Below are 15940 nucleotides of genomic sequence, written 5' to 3'. Positions count from 1 at the left end.
TTTCACTGTGTACCCGTGGTAGTGACCTGCATTTCCATCCCACCTTTCACGATGTCAGACTATCCCAAACACCTCAAAGCCAGTGTAGCCCTAACGTGGGAAACTGCGGCAGCCACTTTGTGCACAGCAAGCTCCCACAAACAGCAAAGCCCGGGTAATCTGATTTCAGTATTGTTGGTTAAGGGATTAGGAAATCAGCCCTTGGACACTGAGCAGAACCCCCACCTCGCCCCCTCCCCCTCTCCCCGCCCCCTTCCCCCGCTCTTCTTCCAGTCGCGACCATGTGGACCACCGAGTGGGGCAGCTGTTGTCGCCTCCCGCAGAAGCTTTGCCCACCGACCGCGCGGTACTCCCCCCAGGACCAGATTGCAGGTCTCGAGTCTCTGGAGTGAGTCTCGAACCCACGACCTTCTGACTCCTCTATGTCGCTCTGCAAACCCGCCTCTTTCCACCTTTGCGCACCCCTTGGCACCGAGTGTGACGTCGTTCTCTCTCTGCACACAGTGCCAACCAGGGCCGCAGTACGACAGCGAAGAGAAGGACCGGGAGTACAAGCCCCACAGTATCCCGCTACGCCAGTCCGTGCAGCCCTCCAAGATGAACAGCTACGGCCGTCGAGCCAAGCGACTGCAGGCGGAGGTGAGTGAAGCCCCCCCGTCTCCATGGAGAATGAAGTGTCTTTATAGATAAACCCAAATTTCATGCCGTTAGGGAGGGAGTTCCAGGATTTCGACCCAGCGACAGTGAAGGAACGGCCGATATAGTTCCAAGTCAGGATGGTGTGTGACTTGGAGGGGAACTTGCAGGTGGTGGTGTTCCCATGCGTCTGCTGCCCTTGTCCTTCTCGTTGGTCGTGGTCGCGGGTTTGGAAGGTGCTGTCTAAGGAGCCTTGGCGCGTTGCTGCAGTGCATCTTGTAGATGGTACACACTGCTGCCACTGCGTCGGTGGTGGAGGGAGTGAATGTTTGTGGATGGGGTGCCAATCAAGCGGGCTGCTTTGTCCTGGATGGTGTCGAGCTTCTGGAGTGTTGTTGGAGCTGCACCCATCCAGGCAAGTGGAGAGTATTCCATCACACATAAGAGCAGGGAGGTTGTGCTGGAACGTTGTAAAACACTGGTTAGGCCACAGCTGGAGTATTGCGTACAGTTCTGGTCACTGCATTACAAGCAGGGTGGGATCGTACTGGAGAGGGTACAGCAGAGATTTACAAGGGGAATGTTATTTTCCCAGTTAGTAGCCATGGGCTTTTTTTTTGCACCCTCTCCCAGGAGACTGCATGGCTGAGTTGGGGGCATGTTCTGTGTTCCCAAGTGTCCCGCGATTAATCGTGAAACTCCGGCCATCGCGCGACCTGGGGCAGGTTGGACGACCCGCGCACCCCCCCCCCCCCCCCTCGAGCCTGTTCGGCCCCTTCAGCAAGATCGTGGCTGATCATCTCCCTCCAATCCACAGCTCTCCGGGGTGGGGTGGGTCAAGAATTCCCAAAGATTCACAACCCTCTGGGTGAAGAAAGTTCTCCTCGTCTCAGCCCGTAAATGTTCGACCCCTTATCCTGTGACCCCCGTGTCCGAGACCCTCCAGCCAGGGGAGGCGATGAAACGACGACTCAGTGTCGACCCTGTCAAACCCCTTCAGAATTTTATATGTTTCAATGAGATCGCCTCTCATTCTTCTAAACTCCGGGGAGTATCGGCCTAGTCGACTCGATCTCTCCTCATAGGGCCACCCCTATCCCAGCCTAGTGAACCTCCGTTATGCTCTGTCCAGGGAAACTGCCCCACAGTACGTCTTGGTTAAGATACACTGCTCTGTATCCTCGGCTGAGCCCGTGGTCTCTCCTGTGTCGGTTGTTTTTTTTTTTAGCTGGGGCTGGGATTGGCTAGCAGGAGGTGAGGAGCAGGGGAGAGGGTGAGGCTTCACGGTTCCAGGCTTGCGCGGGGGTTGGTAAAAGGTGGGCGCCGGGAGCTCCCGCAATGATGCGCAGCCCGCGCGGCCAAGTACAGTCGGTGACCATCCCGGCAAGGTTCGCGATCGCCCTCATGGTGTTCCCTTCCACTCTTTCCCCGTAGACGGAGCCGACGGAAGCAGACATCGCCAAGAATCCCGAGCTCAAGAAGCTTCAGATTTACGGAGCGGGGCCCAAAATGGTGGGACTGGGCCTGGTCGTGAAAGACCGAGGGAGCAGGAAGAAAGGTGCAAATTTAACCCCCCCCCCATTCCCTCTCGCCAACACGGCAGCTGCTTTCGTCCCTACTTCCCTCCCTGCCTTGTGTCTGTTTTTCCTCCCCTCTTTCACTCCTTCCCCTCTTTCCCTGCCCCTATATCTGTTGCTGACTCTGTCCCTTCCTCTCCCTGTGGCTCTTTGCTTTCACGTTTACTCCCGCTGCCCTCCCGTGTCACGTGTCTTGGGGGGGGGTGGGGGATGATGCCCCTATGAAGAAATAATAAAAGGTCTCGCTCGCCAGTGTTTGCTGTCAAGTCACCTCTTACTTTTCCCTGCCGACAGACAAGGACTGCCTTGATTGCCCGCCGACTCTGGTGGTGAAGGAGGAGGTCTTGGGCGAGCAGAACCCGGACTCCTACGCGCTGGAGCCTTGCCCGCTCGTCAAGGAGGAAAGGTCGGTCGCTGACCCCTGCGGCAAGATGACCATGAGGCTGCGGAAGGGTGCTGTCTCCGCCCACTTTGTAAGTAAAAAGGCGGTCGCTTTTCCACTCTTCCCCCTGTTCTTCCCCCACTCTCTGGCACGCCGCTGTGAGTAAACTCGGACTGGTGTTATATATCTGACTCTGGGAGTTGCTTCTCCCTCCCAACCACCGTTAACCTTCCCAAACGTGTAACTCAGTCGCTTCCTGACTCCGATGTTTTTTCCTGGGGTTTTTTATTTTTCTCTCTCTCTCTCTCTCTCTCTCTTTCTCTCTTTCTCTAAGTCCAGCTCTGCATTCCCTGCTTTTCTGCTCTGGTTTCCAGATGAACACCTACATCTGTATCATCTGCTCCCGTGGAGTGGAGGAGGAGGGGAAGCTGGTTCTGTGCGAAGGATGTGAAGACAGTTACCATACCTTCTGCCTCATCCCTCCGCTTCCAGAGATCCCCAGGGGAGACTGGCGTTGTCCCAAGTGTGTTGTTGAAGTAAGGCTTCGACTTGCTCGTTTTTTTTTGTAGGAAGCGAAAGTGCCCGTGCATTCAGAAACATCGGTGGGGTGTTGGTGTGTGTAGGTCCAAGCCGGTGGGGACGTAATGAGGGAGCAGTTCGTAAAGGAAGGACGTGCGGGGACCCTGAGAGGGAGCAGAGGAGATTTACCGGAATGGTTCCAGGGATTTTAGTTGCGAGGCCAGGTTGGAAAAAGCTGGAGTCCGTTAGCTTCAGAGCCAAGGCGATTGAGGAGGAGATTCGGTAGAGGTGTACAAGATTCTGATAGGTTTGGATTAGTCAGACAAGGAAAAACTGTGTTCCCGTTTGCTGGACGGCACATGGAAACTTTCCGGATTTCTGAACATAATGAGTCTTTTTCTGAGTGTATGTTGTTGAATAGACAACAGGGAAGCTAAGTGTAGAAGCTGTTGTAATGTGGAGAATGCGGTAACCAGTTTGTGCACAGCAAGCTCCCACAGCGTGACGAGCGGATAATTTTATTTCCTTTTGCCATTGGTTAAGGGGTAAATTTGGCCCCGGGGACACCTCCCCCCCCCCCCCCCAAGCTCCCCTTCGATGCGACTTGTTCATATTTCAGAGCGGAGAAGGTTAAGGGGCGGCTTTAATAGAGGCGGTGAAAAGCAGGGGCGGGTTTTGACCGGGTCGGGTCGACTCTCGGATCACGTTTCACGCGTGTTGGTGTGTCGCGTGCCTTGCCGCGTTCCGTCTCCCGTCGTTGCTCCCTCCTTTCTCCCCGGCGGATTCGTGCAGAAGCTGCTAAACTGGCGAAAGGTGGCCAGCGCCTAACGATTGGTTAAATCTGACCGTTCCTCAGGAGTGCAAGAAACCAGCCGAGGCTTTCGGCTTTGAACAGGCCACCAGAGAATACACCCTGCAGAGCTTCGGCGAGATGGCGGACACCTTCAAATCCGATTACTTCAACATGCCCGTTCACGTAAGCCCGCGCCGCGCAGGGGTGGTGTCGGGACTGCGGGGGGGGGGGGTTCTCTTTGACCTGAGAATAGGGCCCTGCCCTCTGAACCTCAGACGGGTGCCAACTGTGGGCGCTGGTCGAGGGTGAAGGTACGCAGGGCTATTGCATGTTCCGAACCCCGAGAGGCTGGACTCCCTCCGAGTGAGTGTGTGTGTCTGTGTGTGTGTGTCAGCGCAAGGGGAGGTCTGGATGGATGAGGAGGAAGCTGGAAGTCCTGCGTCTCTTGCCCATACTGTGGCGGAGTTGGCTGATTTCACAACCAAACAGGGGAGCTGAATGTGTGAGCCACTTGGCCAGAGACGGAGGCTTCATCTCCGAGCAATCTAAAGACAACACTGGACTTTATAATGGCCCCGAAGCTATAAATTCCTTCTCGTATAGACTGGCTGGCTGACTTCATTGTGTTTGTCATCTTCACCTGTCTGTCTGTCTCTCGCTCTCCCCACCTTCACTTTACTTCCCCCCCCTTGGCTCTCTTCTGCTCCCCTTGGCTCTCTTCTGCTCCCCTTGGCTCTCTCCTTGCCCCCCCTTGGCTCTCTCCTTGCCCCCCCTTGGCTCTCTCCTTGCCCCCCCTTGGCTCTCTCCTTGCCCCCCCTTGGCTCTCTCCTTGCCCCCCCTTGGCTCTCTCCTTGCCCCCCCTTGGCTCTCTCCTTGCCCCCCCTTGGCTCTCTCCTTGCCCCCCCTTGGCTCTCTCCTTGCCCCCCCTTGGCTCTCTCCTTGCCCCCCCTTGGCACTCTCCTTGCCCCCCCTTGGCACTCTCCTTGCCCCCCCTTGGCTCTCTCCTTGCCCCCCCTTGGCTCTCTCCTTGCCCCCCCCTTGGCTCTCTCCTTGCCCCCCCCTTGGCTCTCTCCTTGCCCCCCCCTTGGCTCTCTCCTTGCCCCCCCCTTGGCTCTCTCCTTGCCCCCCCCCTTGGCTCTCTCCTTGCCCCCCCCTTGGCTCTCTCCTTGCCCCCCCCCTTGGCTCTCTCCTTGCCCCCCCCCTTGGCTCTCTCCTTGCCCCCCCCTTGGCTCTCTCCTTGCCCCCCCCTTGGCTCTCTCCTTGCCCCCCCTTGGCTCTCTCCTTGCCCCCCCCTTGGCTCTCTCCTTGCCCCCCCCTTGGCTCTCTCCTTGCCCCCCCCTTGGCTCTCTCCTTGCCCCCCCCCTTGGCTCTCTCCTTGCCCCCCCCTTGGCTCTCTCCTTGCCCCCCCCCCTTGGCTCTCTCCTTGCCCCCCCCTTCGCTCTCCCCTGCTCCCCCCTGTAGATGGTTCCGACGGAGCTGGTGGAGAAGGAGTTCTGGCGGTTGGTGAGCAGCATCGAGGAGGATGTCACGGTGGAGTACGGCGCCGACATCCACTCCAAGGAGTTCGGCAGTGGCTTCCCGAACAAGGGGGGCAAGCGGCAGATTGCCCCGGAGGAGGAGGTAAGTGGTCCGGCGCAGATCCCAGCGTTAACACGAGTCTCGTTCAATCAGCCCCTTCTTTCCGAGCCGGCCTTCGAATTGGGTGACCAGTTCAGAGAACAATCCCAGCTTTCTCCCAGTCTGTCCCTGGGACCGTTCTGTCCTGATCTTTCGTCTCCTTCCTCGCTGACTTTGCACGGGCAGGGTCTGTCGAGGAGAGGTTTCTGCGGAGTTTTGAAGGGGTTCAGATAAGTTGGGGGACGGGGGAGGTGGTCAGGGGGTAGTGTCTGCAAAGCGGGTATGATGACACCAGCATTGCATTAGATTTGCACCCTGTGCTGCTGAATTGAATGGTGGCGCACCGTTGCCATCTGGTGGTGCTTGGCTCCATTACATGGACTCGCCTCCCCCTAAAAAGGCTGCTCATTTACTCCAGCTCCCGTCCTTTTTTTTTTCTTTCTCTCTCTCTCTCTCCTTCCCTTTCCCGCATCCAAAGCTTCCAGCCTGTCTTCCCCCACCCCCCCCCAACAACTCCATCTCGCCCCGGAGGCACTGTTCCAAGACGCGGCCCAGGCGGGTAGAACTCTCTCCTCTTGGTCGCCGTGGTTCCGGGTTGGAGTCTCCAGCGCAGAACAAAAAAAAAGATTCGAGGCCCGCGCTCCCGGCGGCAGGGCTGAGGGAGCGCCGCAGTGTCGGAGGCGCGGTCTTTCGGGTGGGACGTTAAACCGAGGCCCGAAGGGAGAGCAGTGGGTTGGAGTTCCCTCCGGTGTCCTGGCCTGCTACTTTAATCTCTCAACCATCACAGCAAAAATAAACTGATCCGTTGGTAAGGATATTGCATTTTGTGGGATCATGCTGTGCGCCAGTTGGCGGCCGCACTTCAGAAAGTCCTTTGATGGGCTGTGAAGCTGTTTCGGGGCATCCCGTGGGCGCGGTAGGCGCTATCGAAATGCAAGTCGGGCTTTTTTTTTTAAATATTCGTCCCGCGAGACAGCGTCGTGGCCAGTAACGACCGAACGGAATCACCGAATGGTTACAGCGCAGGAGAAGGCCGTTCGGCCCATCCCGCCCATGCTGGCTGTCTGCTGGAGTCGGGGGGGGTGGGGGGGAGCCCCCTTGCGTTGGGGAACGAGGGGTCTTTCACGTCCACCCGAGGGGGCAGCCGGGGTCGAAGGGGTTTAACCTCTCGTCCGAAACGCAGCGGCCGCTGCTCATGCGGTCTGAGCTCGTCCAGCCCAGTGCCAACCTCAGTAACGCGGCACGGAAGTGCCAGCTCTTGGAAAGAGCTATCCAATTATCCCCACATTCTCCCCTACTCTTCCTCAGTAGCCCTGCAAAATTTTACTCCTTCGAGAATGTATCCAATTCCCTTCTAGAAATTAACAATTGAACCTGCTCCCACCGCCCTTTCAGACAGCGCGTTTCAGACAATTCACGTTGCTGATAAATCTACAAAAATATTTAATGCTTCTTGGTGATAAAATATTGATTTTTAAACCCACCATTACCTGCATTGCTATGTCTACTAGGGCCTCCTTGCAGTAAGTAAGCCCTGTTTCTTTCTGATTTCCTGCTTTTACAGCAGTACACAGAGTGTGGCTGGAACCTGAACATCATGCCTGTGCTGGACCAGTCCGTCCTGTGCCATATTAACGCGGACATCTCTGGGATGAAGGTGCCCTGGCTCTATGTGGGAATGTGCTTCGCTGCCTTCTGCTGGCACATCGAGGACCACTGGAGTTATTCCATCAACTACCTCCACTGGTGAGTCTCATCTGTCAGGAGGCTCGGCTTTTACAGGGAGCCAGGCTATGTCGATGCTGTGTTCAACCTGGGTTAGACCACACCAATACTGTGTACGGTTCCGGTCTCCATATCCCCCTTGGAGCACTGTGTACAGTTCCAGTCTCCATATCACACTTGGAGCACTGTGTACAGTTCCAGTCTCCATATCACACTTGGAGCACTGTGTACAGTTCCAGTCTCCATATCCCACTTGGAGCACTGTGTACAGTTCCGGTCTCCATATCCCACTTGGAGCACTGTGTACAGTTCCAGTCTCCATATCACACTTGGAGCACTGTGTACAGTTCCAGTCTCCATATCACACTTGGAGCACTGTGTACAGTTCCAGTCTCCATATCACACTTGGAGCACTGTGTACAGTTCCAGTCTCCATATCCCACTTGGAGCACTGTGTACAGTTCCAGTCTCCATATCCCACTTGGAACACTGTGTACAGTTCCAGTCTCCATATCCCACTTGGAACACTGTGTACAGTTCCAGTCTCCATATCCCACTTGGAACACTGTGTACAGTTCCGGTCTCCATATCCCACTTGGAACACTGTGTACAGTTCCAGTCTCCATATCCCACTTGGAACACTGTGTACAGTTCCAGTCTCCATATCACACTTGGAACACTGTGTACAGTTCCAGTCTCCATATCACACTTGGAGCACTGTGTACAGTTCCAGTCTCCATATCACACTCAGAGCACTCAGTGTCCATATTATACAAAGGCTACAGTGATGCTGGAGACCATGCAGAAGGGATTTACAAGGATGATCCCAGAACTGAGCGATGATAACTATCAGGAATGATTGAACAGGCTGGGGTTCTTTTCTCTCGAAAAGAGAAGGCTGAGGGGGTGCCCTGATAGAGGTCTTTAAAATGATGAAGGGGGTTTCGATCGGGTAGCCGTAGTGAAGATGTTTCCACTTGTGGGGGAGACCAGAACGAGTGGGCCATCAAATCAATATAAGAGAGTCACTAATAAATCCAATGGGGAATTCAGGAAAAACTCCTTTCCCCAGAGAGTGGTGGAGGGGAATAGTATCGATGCATTTAAAGGGGAAGCTGGATAAACACGTGAGGGAGAGGGGAATAGAAGGATATGGTGCGGGGGGGTGGAGGTGGCTCCTGTGGAGCGGAAACACCAGCAGGAGCAGATGAGCCAAATGGCCTGTTTCTCTGCTGTGAAAATACTAGGAAATCTTCTTGTTTTTTAAGTTTAAAAAAAAAGGTTTGCAGCAGCCAAATGAAAGTTGTAGGGCCTTTAGTGATAAGGGATTGGGGGCAGGGGGGGGGGGCAGTTTCTGGGTATGTGGGGGTGCAGAGCAGCGGGGGGCTCAGTAGCGATATGATCCTCACCTTCCTGCTCCGGTGTCGGATGTTTTCCCCTTCAGGGGCGAGCCCAAGACGTGGTACGGCGTTCCCTCCTACGCGGCCGAGCAGCTGGAGGCCGTAATGAAGAAGTTGACGCCCGAGCTGTTTGAGAGCCAGCCTGACCTCCTGCACCAACTGGTCACCATCATGAACCCCAACATCCTGATGTCGCACGGAGTACCCGTAAGGACGCGTGGGTGGAGGGGGGGGGGGTCTGTTCATCATTTTTAACCGTTTTCCGTTTCGTCTGTGCCCGCCGGGGCGGCCGACGTCAGTCTCCCTTCCTACCCCGCACCTCGCCGCCAGAGCCCCAAGGAGGCTGTCAGTCGCAGCACAGAGCAGAGACAGTATCATGGGGGCGCGCGTGGGGGGGGGGCGGGGGGTACCCTCTGCCCTGGGTGGGCTCCGTATTCTACCGGCTGTTGCCTTTTTCCAATCCCTGTTTAAGATTCCCTCTTCGACAAACAAAATTACTGTCAGCCCTGTTCCCAAACGTAGCCGGAGAGGGACTGTAATTTATTATTAAATATTCGGAATCAGAAGTCGGCCCCTCCTGCTAATTTGTTGGAAAATGTTTGACAAATAGAGACGTGATTTAATTATTTTCTGAGAGAGGACGGACTTTCCCCAGATGGCGTATTTTCGAGTGTGTGCACATGGCCCCACAGTGCTTTTCAGAATCTGCATGGCTGGTTTGTGCATGTCAGCGTAGAGTGAGCTGTTCTCAGGATCTAACCCCCGTGCTGTACCCGTCCTGGGAGTGTTTGATGGGGACAGTGTAGAGGGAGCTTTACTCTGTATCTAACCCCCGTGCTGTACCCGTCCTGGGAGTGTTTGATGGGGACAGTGTAGAGGAAGCTGTTCTCTGGATCTGACCCCCGTGCTGTACCCGGCCTGGGAGTGTTTGATGGGGACAGTGTAGAGGGAGCTGTTCTCTGGATCTAACCCCCGTGCTGTACCCGTCCTGGGAGTATTTGATGGGGACATTGTAGAAGGAGCTTTACTCTGTATCTAACCCCTGTGCTGTACCTGTCCTGGGAGTGTTTGATGGGGTCAGTGTAGAGGGAGCTTTACTCTGTATCTAACCCCCGTTTTTATTTTCTGTATCTAACCCCCGTGCTGTACCTGTCCTGGGGAGTGTTTGATGGGGACAGTGTAGAGGGAGCTTTACTCTGTATCTAACCCCCGTTTTTTTTCCCGTTTTTTTTCTGTATCTAACCCCCGTGCTGTACCTGTCCTGGAAATGTTTGGTGGGACAGTGTAGCGGGAGCTTTACTCTGTATCTAACCCCCGTGCTGTACCTGTCCTGGGGAGTGTTTGATGGGGACAGTGTAGAGGGAGCTTTACTCTGTATCTAACCCCCGTGCTGTACCTGTCCTGGGGAGTGTTTGATGGGGACAGTGTAGAGGGAGCTTTACTCTGTATCTAACCCCCGTGCTGTACCTGTCCTGGGGAGTGTTTGATGGGGACAGTGTAGAGGGAGCTTTACTCTGTATCTAACCCCCGTGCTGTACCTGCCCTGGGAGTGTTTGATGGGGACAGTGTAGAGGGAGCTTTACTCTGTATCTAACCCCCGTGCTGTACCTGCCCCGTGATTAATGATTGATGTTTCGTTCTCCTCACTGTGACCAACTCGAGCATTCACCGTGTCTGTACATCAATTTTAAGCAGGTGTTGTGTGCTTCTTGCAGGTGGTGAGGACTAACCAGTGTGCCGGGGAGTTTGTCATCACCTTCCCCAGGGCTTACCACAGTGGTTTCAACCAAGGCTACAACTTTGCTGAAGCCGTCAACTTCTGTACTGCCGACTGGGTACTGTAGCTCAAGCCTGTTGCTGAGTTCCTTCAGCTCTTCCACTGTATCGTATACAGCACTGCATTCTGTGTGATACTCTGAATGTTCCCATTACATTCCTCCTGAAATCCAAATACCTTACAGTTGGAACAGGAGGAAGCCATTCAATTAGATCCCACCTGGTCTGTATCTCAACTCCATCTCCTTGCCTTGGTTCCATCACCCTTAAATCCCCTTACGCAACGCAAATCTGTCAGTCTCAGGTTTGAAACTTCCAATTGTCCCCCAACCTCGACAGCTTTCTCGGGGTGGGGGGTGCGGGTGGGAGTTGCAGATTTCCACTTCCCCTTTGTGTGAGGAAGTGCTTCCTGGTATCACCCCTGAACGTCCTGGCTCGAATTTTAAGGATCTGCCCCCTCGTTCTAGACATTCCCTGAGCCCTTCTAAATTCTGTTTTGAGTAGCGGTCTGCATCGCTTTCAGTGATGTCCGTACCTTGCGCAAAGGCTCTCCCTCCTTCCCTGTATCCGCCACGTGTTCATCGCACCCTCTGCTGTACCAGTCGGACCCGTCGCCTCCCCATCTCACTGTTCCGATCCTCCCGCATTCAACAAGCTTCATAAAACCTGTCTCTCTCAAATTGGAGTCGTCAGCAGCTGCGTGCCACCTCATGAAGGAGTCTGAACGTCCGTGTGCGACAAGGCGCGGCGGTTGGCGATGTGTGGGCAGCTGCTGCACAGCAAGATCCCAACCCCACCCCCCCCCCCCCCCCCCGCATCCCCTCCAGTGACATGATCGACCGCTTAATCCAATTGGGCAGTAAAATGATGCCGGCAAACAGGCTGACAAAAAAAATCTGTCACGCGATCGTGTGCGCGCACTCCCGCGGGCGCTCTCTATGTTGTGCTCCGGTACTGATCCGCCTGTCTCCTTCCCCGCCAGCTTCCCGCCGGCCGCCGGTGCATCGAGCACTACAGGTGGCTGCGGCGGTACTGCGTCTTCTCCCACGAGGAGCTGATCTGCAAGATGGCAGCCTGCGCGGAGAAGCTGGACCTCAACCTGGCCGCAGCGGTTCACAAGGAGATGTTCATTATGGTGCAAGAGGAGAGGAAGCTCCGCAAGGCGCTGCTGGAGAAGGTACGGCCGGCTTGGAAAAGGGGCTGGGGGTGGGGGGTGTGGAAGGAGGATCCATTTCAGCTGCGGTCCGAGTGAAGAAATTTTTCCTCGTCTCGGTCCGAAATAACCGACCCCTCATCCTGCGACTGTGTCCCCATGTTCTAGACACTCCAGGTACGAGGGGAGGGGTGGGGGATACAGCCTCTCAGCATCGACCCTGTCAAACGCCTTCAGATTTTATACATATCAATGAGGTCCCTTTTCACCTAAACTCCAGTGAATCTAGGTCTAGTCTACACAATCTCTCTTCAAAGGACAATCCCCTCATCCCAGGACCCAGTCTAGTGAACCTCCGTTACTCTCCCTCGAGGGAAAGTATGTCCTCGGATACGGAGACCAAAATAGCCCACAGCGCTCCAGGTATGATCTTGCCAAAGCGCTGTATAATTGCAGCAAGACTTCTTTGCAATAAAGGTTAACATACCATTTGCCTTCCTAATTGCTCGCTGAGCCTGCAGGTTAACGTCCTGTGATTCGTCTACACAGAACCTCGGGTCCCTCTGAGCACTGGCATTTATGCGTTTCTCGCCACTTCAGAAAACACCCGTTCTCCATTCCTCCCACCAAAGTGAATAACCGCCCACCTGCCCACATTGTGCTCCGTCTGCCACCTCTTTCATCTCGCTGGAGAACAGAGTGGGCCCAGATTGTCCCAGCCCCGAATCAATCCCAATGTCTGGCCGAGCAAACAGCTTGGGGCTGTGAAGGTTCGGTCTCCCGACTTGCAGGATCAGAGGATTCCGGCACCGGGTCAAAAACCAGCGAGTGAGCTGTGCTGGGATCCCACTTGATCTCTCTGTCTCTTTACTCATCGCTGCTCATTGCAAAAGGTAGTGTAGGGGGCAGCGGTCACCTGCAGGAGGTACGTGAGGGTCGTCATTACAGGCACCCAGTGACTGGGTATATTGTGGGTTAGATACAGAGTAAAGCTCCCTCTACACTGTCCCCCATCAAACACTCCCAGGACAGGTACAGCACGGGGTTAGATACAGAGTAAAGCTCCCTCTACACTGTCCCCCATCAAACACTCCCAGGACAGGTACAGCACGGAGGTTAGATACAGAGTAAATCTCCCTCTCCACTGTCCCCCATCAAACACTCCCAGGACAGGTATAGCACGGAGGTTAGATACAGAGTAAAGCTCCCTCTACACTGTCCCCCATCAAACACTCCCAGGACAGGTACAGCACGGGGTTAGATACAGAGTAAATCTCCCTCTCCACTGTCCCCCATCAAACACACCCAAGACAGGTATAGCACGGGGTTAGATACAGAGGAAAGCTCCCTCTACACTGTCCCCCATCAAACACTCCCCAGGACAGGTACAACACAGGGGGTTAGATACAGAGTAAAGCTCCCTCTACACTGTCCCCATAAAACACTCCCCAGGACAGGTACAACACGGGGGGTTAGATACAGAGTAAAGCTCCCTCTACACTGTCTCCCATCAAACACTCCCAGGACAGGTACAGCACGGGGTTAGATACAGAGTAAAGCTCCCTCTACACTGTCCCCCATCAAACACTCCCAGGACAGGTACAGCACGGAGGTTAGATACAGAGTAAATCTCCCTCTCCACTGTCCCCCATCAAACACTCCCAGGACAGGTATAGCACGGAGGTTAGATACAGAGTAAAGCTCCCTCTACACTGTCCCCCATCAAACACTCCCAGGACAGGTACAGCACGGGGTTAGATACAGAGTAAATCTCCCTCTCCACTGTCCCCCATCAAACACACCCAAGACAGGTATAGCACGGGGTTAGATACAGAGGAAAGCTCCCTCTACACTGTCCCCCATCAAACACTCCCCAGGACAGGTACAACACAGGGGGTTAGATACAGAGTAAAGCTCCCTCTACACTGTCCCCATAAAACACTCCCCAGGACAGGTACAACACGGGGGGTTAGATACAGAGTAAAGCTCCCTCTACACTGTCCCCCATCAAACACTCCCCAGGACAGGTATAACACAGGGGGTTAGATACAGAGTAAAGCTCCCTCTACACTGTCTCCCATCAAACACACTCCAGGACAGGTACAGCACGGGGGGTTAGATACAGAGTAAAGCTCCCTCTACACTGTCCCCCATCAAACACTCCCCAGGACAGGTACAGCACGGGGGGTTAGATACAGAGTAAAGCTCCCTCTACACTGTCCCCCATCAAACACTCCCAGGACAGGTACAGCACGGGGGGTTAGATACAGAGTAAAGCTCCCTCTACACTGTCCCCCATCATACACTCCCAGGACAGGTACAGCACGGGGGTTAGATACTGAGTAAAGCTCCCTCTACACTGTCCCCCATCAAACACTCCCAGGACAGGTACAGCGCGATTTTGAAGCAAATTCCCCTCGGTGTGAAAGGCCAGTGTTTGACCCCGTGCAGCAGCCAGTTCCCAGCAGCCTGCCACTTTCTAACAGGACTGTGCGTTCCCTCTTTCAGGGAATCACCGAAGCCGAGCGTGAGGCTTTCGAGCTCCTTCCGGACGACGAGAGGCAATGCGACAAGTGCAAGACCACCTGCTTCCTGTCTGCGCTGGCGTGTTACGACTGCCCCGAGCGCCTGGTGTGTCTCTACCACATTGACGATCTATGCAATTGCCCTCCCAACAGGCACTACCTGAGGTATGAATCCTTCCTTCCTCTCTGTCCCACCCAACCCTAATGTATTCCAGGCTGCTCAGCAACCACCTCCTGGAAATACAACGTGCCCTTCCAATAGAAATTCTTGCCTTGCTGGAGTATCCATCACAATGCCCCAAAGCTCTTCGTAGCCACTCTTCGTACCTCTTTGAAGGAGGAATCGCGTTGGGCCACAATGCGCACAGGAAGATCCTACAAACAGCAATGTGAAAAACCCAACCAGAAGATCTGTTTTGTTTTTTTTTTTAAGGTGATGCTGGAGCCTTGAGGAGAGTTTTTGTTTTTGACGCTGTGAGTCGTCGTGACCTGGAACGCGCTGCCTGAAAGGGCGGTGGAAGCAGATTCAATCGTGACTTTCAAAAGGGGGAATTGGAGAAATACTGGAAGGGGAGAAAATGTGCAGGGCTGTGTGGGGGGGCGGGGAGTGCAGAGGGGGAGCGGGACTGATTGGGAAGCTCTTTCTAAGAGCCAGCACAGGCACGATGGGCCGAATGGCTCGACCATTCATTGACACGATAAAGGCTGTGATGGGTTATTATTGCAAGTGGAGGCCCTTCATGGTGCAGATCCGTCCAGCTGCGTAATCGATTAATGTCAGAATCCAGACGTTTTGTTCAGCAGGGTTTACTGGTCAGGGGCTTTCGGCTCAGTTCAGCCACTGTTATCGTAGTGTATGTTGCAAGCTTCAGTCACAGGCCACTGATGAGCTTAACCTGGCAGTGTAGAGGGAGCTTTACTCTGTATCTAACCCCCGGGCTGTACCAGTCCTGGGGAGTGTTTGATGGGGACAGTGTAGAGGGAGCTTTACTCTGTATCTAGCCCCGTGCTGTACCAGTCCTGGGGAGTGTTTGATGGGGACAGTGTAGAGGGAGCTTTACTCTGTATCTAGCCCCGTGCTGTACCAGTCCTGGGAGTGTTTGATGGGGACAGTGTAGGGGTAGCTTTACTCTATCCGAGGAGGTGACTGTCGATCGCACTATCGTTCCCGTATTGTTGGCCTGCTTTGTGAAAACGAGATTGAGCAGAGTGGCAGCCACATGTGGTGCTGTCCCTTCAGGCGAAGAGGGGTGAAACGTTCTGTGGGGGGGCAGTGACTAACGTGTTTGTTTCCGGCAGGTATAGGTACACCCTGGATGAGCTCCCAGCCATGTTGCACAAGCTCAAGATCCGAGCCGAGTCCTTTGACACCTGGGGGAGCAAGGTGAAGTCAGCGCTGGAGATGCAGGGGACGCAGAAGAAAAGTAAGGATTGTTTCGTATCAGAGCCAGATGCTGCACTGAGCCGAAAGCCCCTGACCAGTAAACCCTGCTGCCCTGTGTCTGAACCCGCACCAAGTCCCATTCACCCATCACCTCTGCTCTCGCTAAACCAGCTCAGGCTCCCAGTCCGAAAACACCGCAAATTTAACAATTCTCCTCCTTGTGTTCAAATTTCTCCACGGCCTTGTCTTCCCCTCCCTAGCTCGGTGACCTCCTCCACCCTCCGAGATCCCTGTGTTCAAACAGGTCCTTGTCACATATTCCACAGGAGCCTCCTCCCACCCCCTCTTCATCTCACCCTATCCTTCTATTCCTCTTTCCCTCGTGTGTTTATCCAGCTTCCCCCTGAAATACATCGATACTGTTCACCTCGACCACTCCCTGTGGGAGCGAGT

At 54.6% G+C, this 15940-nt stretch overlaps 1 protein-coding gene across 3 annotated transcripts in view; it reads left to right on the top strand.

Annotated features, from left to right (window-relative positions):
- The window catches only part of kdm5c (lysine demethylase 5C), a 96035-nt gene that overhangs the window by 57046 nt on the left and 23049 nt on the right, over positions 1-15940 (top strand). For 2 of the 3 annotated variants that reach the window (XM_068024154.1, XM_068024152.1), the window contains exons 5-16: positions 505-639; positions 2071-2194; positions 2508-2686; positions 2970-3131; positions 3971-4090; positions 5369-5527; positions 7089-7270; positions 8694-8856; positions 10365-10484; positions 11408-11602; positions 14087-14268; positions 15403-15527. In XM_068024154.1, the coding sequence (XP_067880255.1) occupies positions 505-639; positions 2071-2194; positions 2508-2686; positions 2970-3131; positions 3971-4090; positions 5369-5527; positions 7089-7270; positions 8694-8856; positions 10365-10484; positions 11408-11602; positions 14087-14268; positions 15403-15527 (1846 nt within the window). The remainder of the gene's footprint in view (positions 1-504; positions 640-2070; positions 2195-2507; positions 2687-2969; positions 3132-3970; positions 4091-5368; positions 5528-7088; positions 7271-8693; positions 8857-10364; positions 10485-11407; positions 11603-14086; positions 14269-15402; positions 15528-15940) is intronic. The other variant, XM_068024155.1, reaches the window with a different exon arrangement.

This window comes from Heterodontus francisci, chromosome 49, assembly GCF_036365525.1.
Source record: "Heterodontus francisci isolate sHetFra1 chromosome 49, sHetFra1.hap1, whole genome shotgun sequence".
Classification (NCBI taxonomy): Eukaryota; Metazoa; Chordata; class Chondrichthyes; order Heterodontiformes; family Heterodontidae; genus Heterodontus; species Heterodontus francisci.
This window is presented reverse-complemented; position numbering and strand designations above follow the sequence as displayed.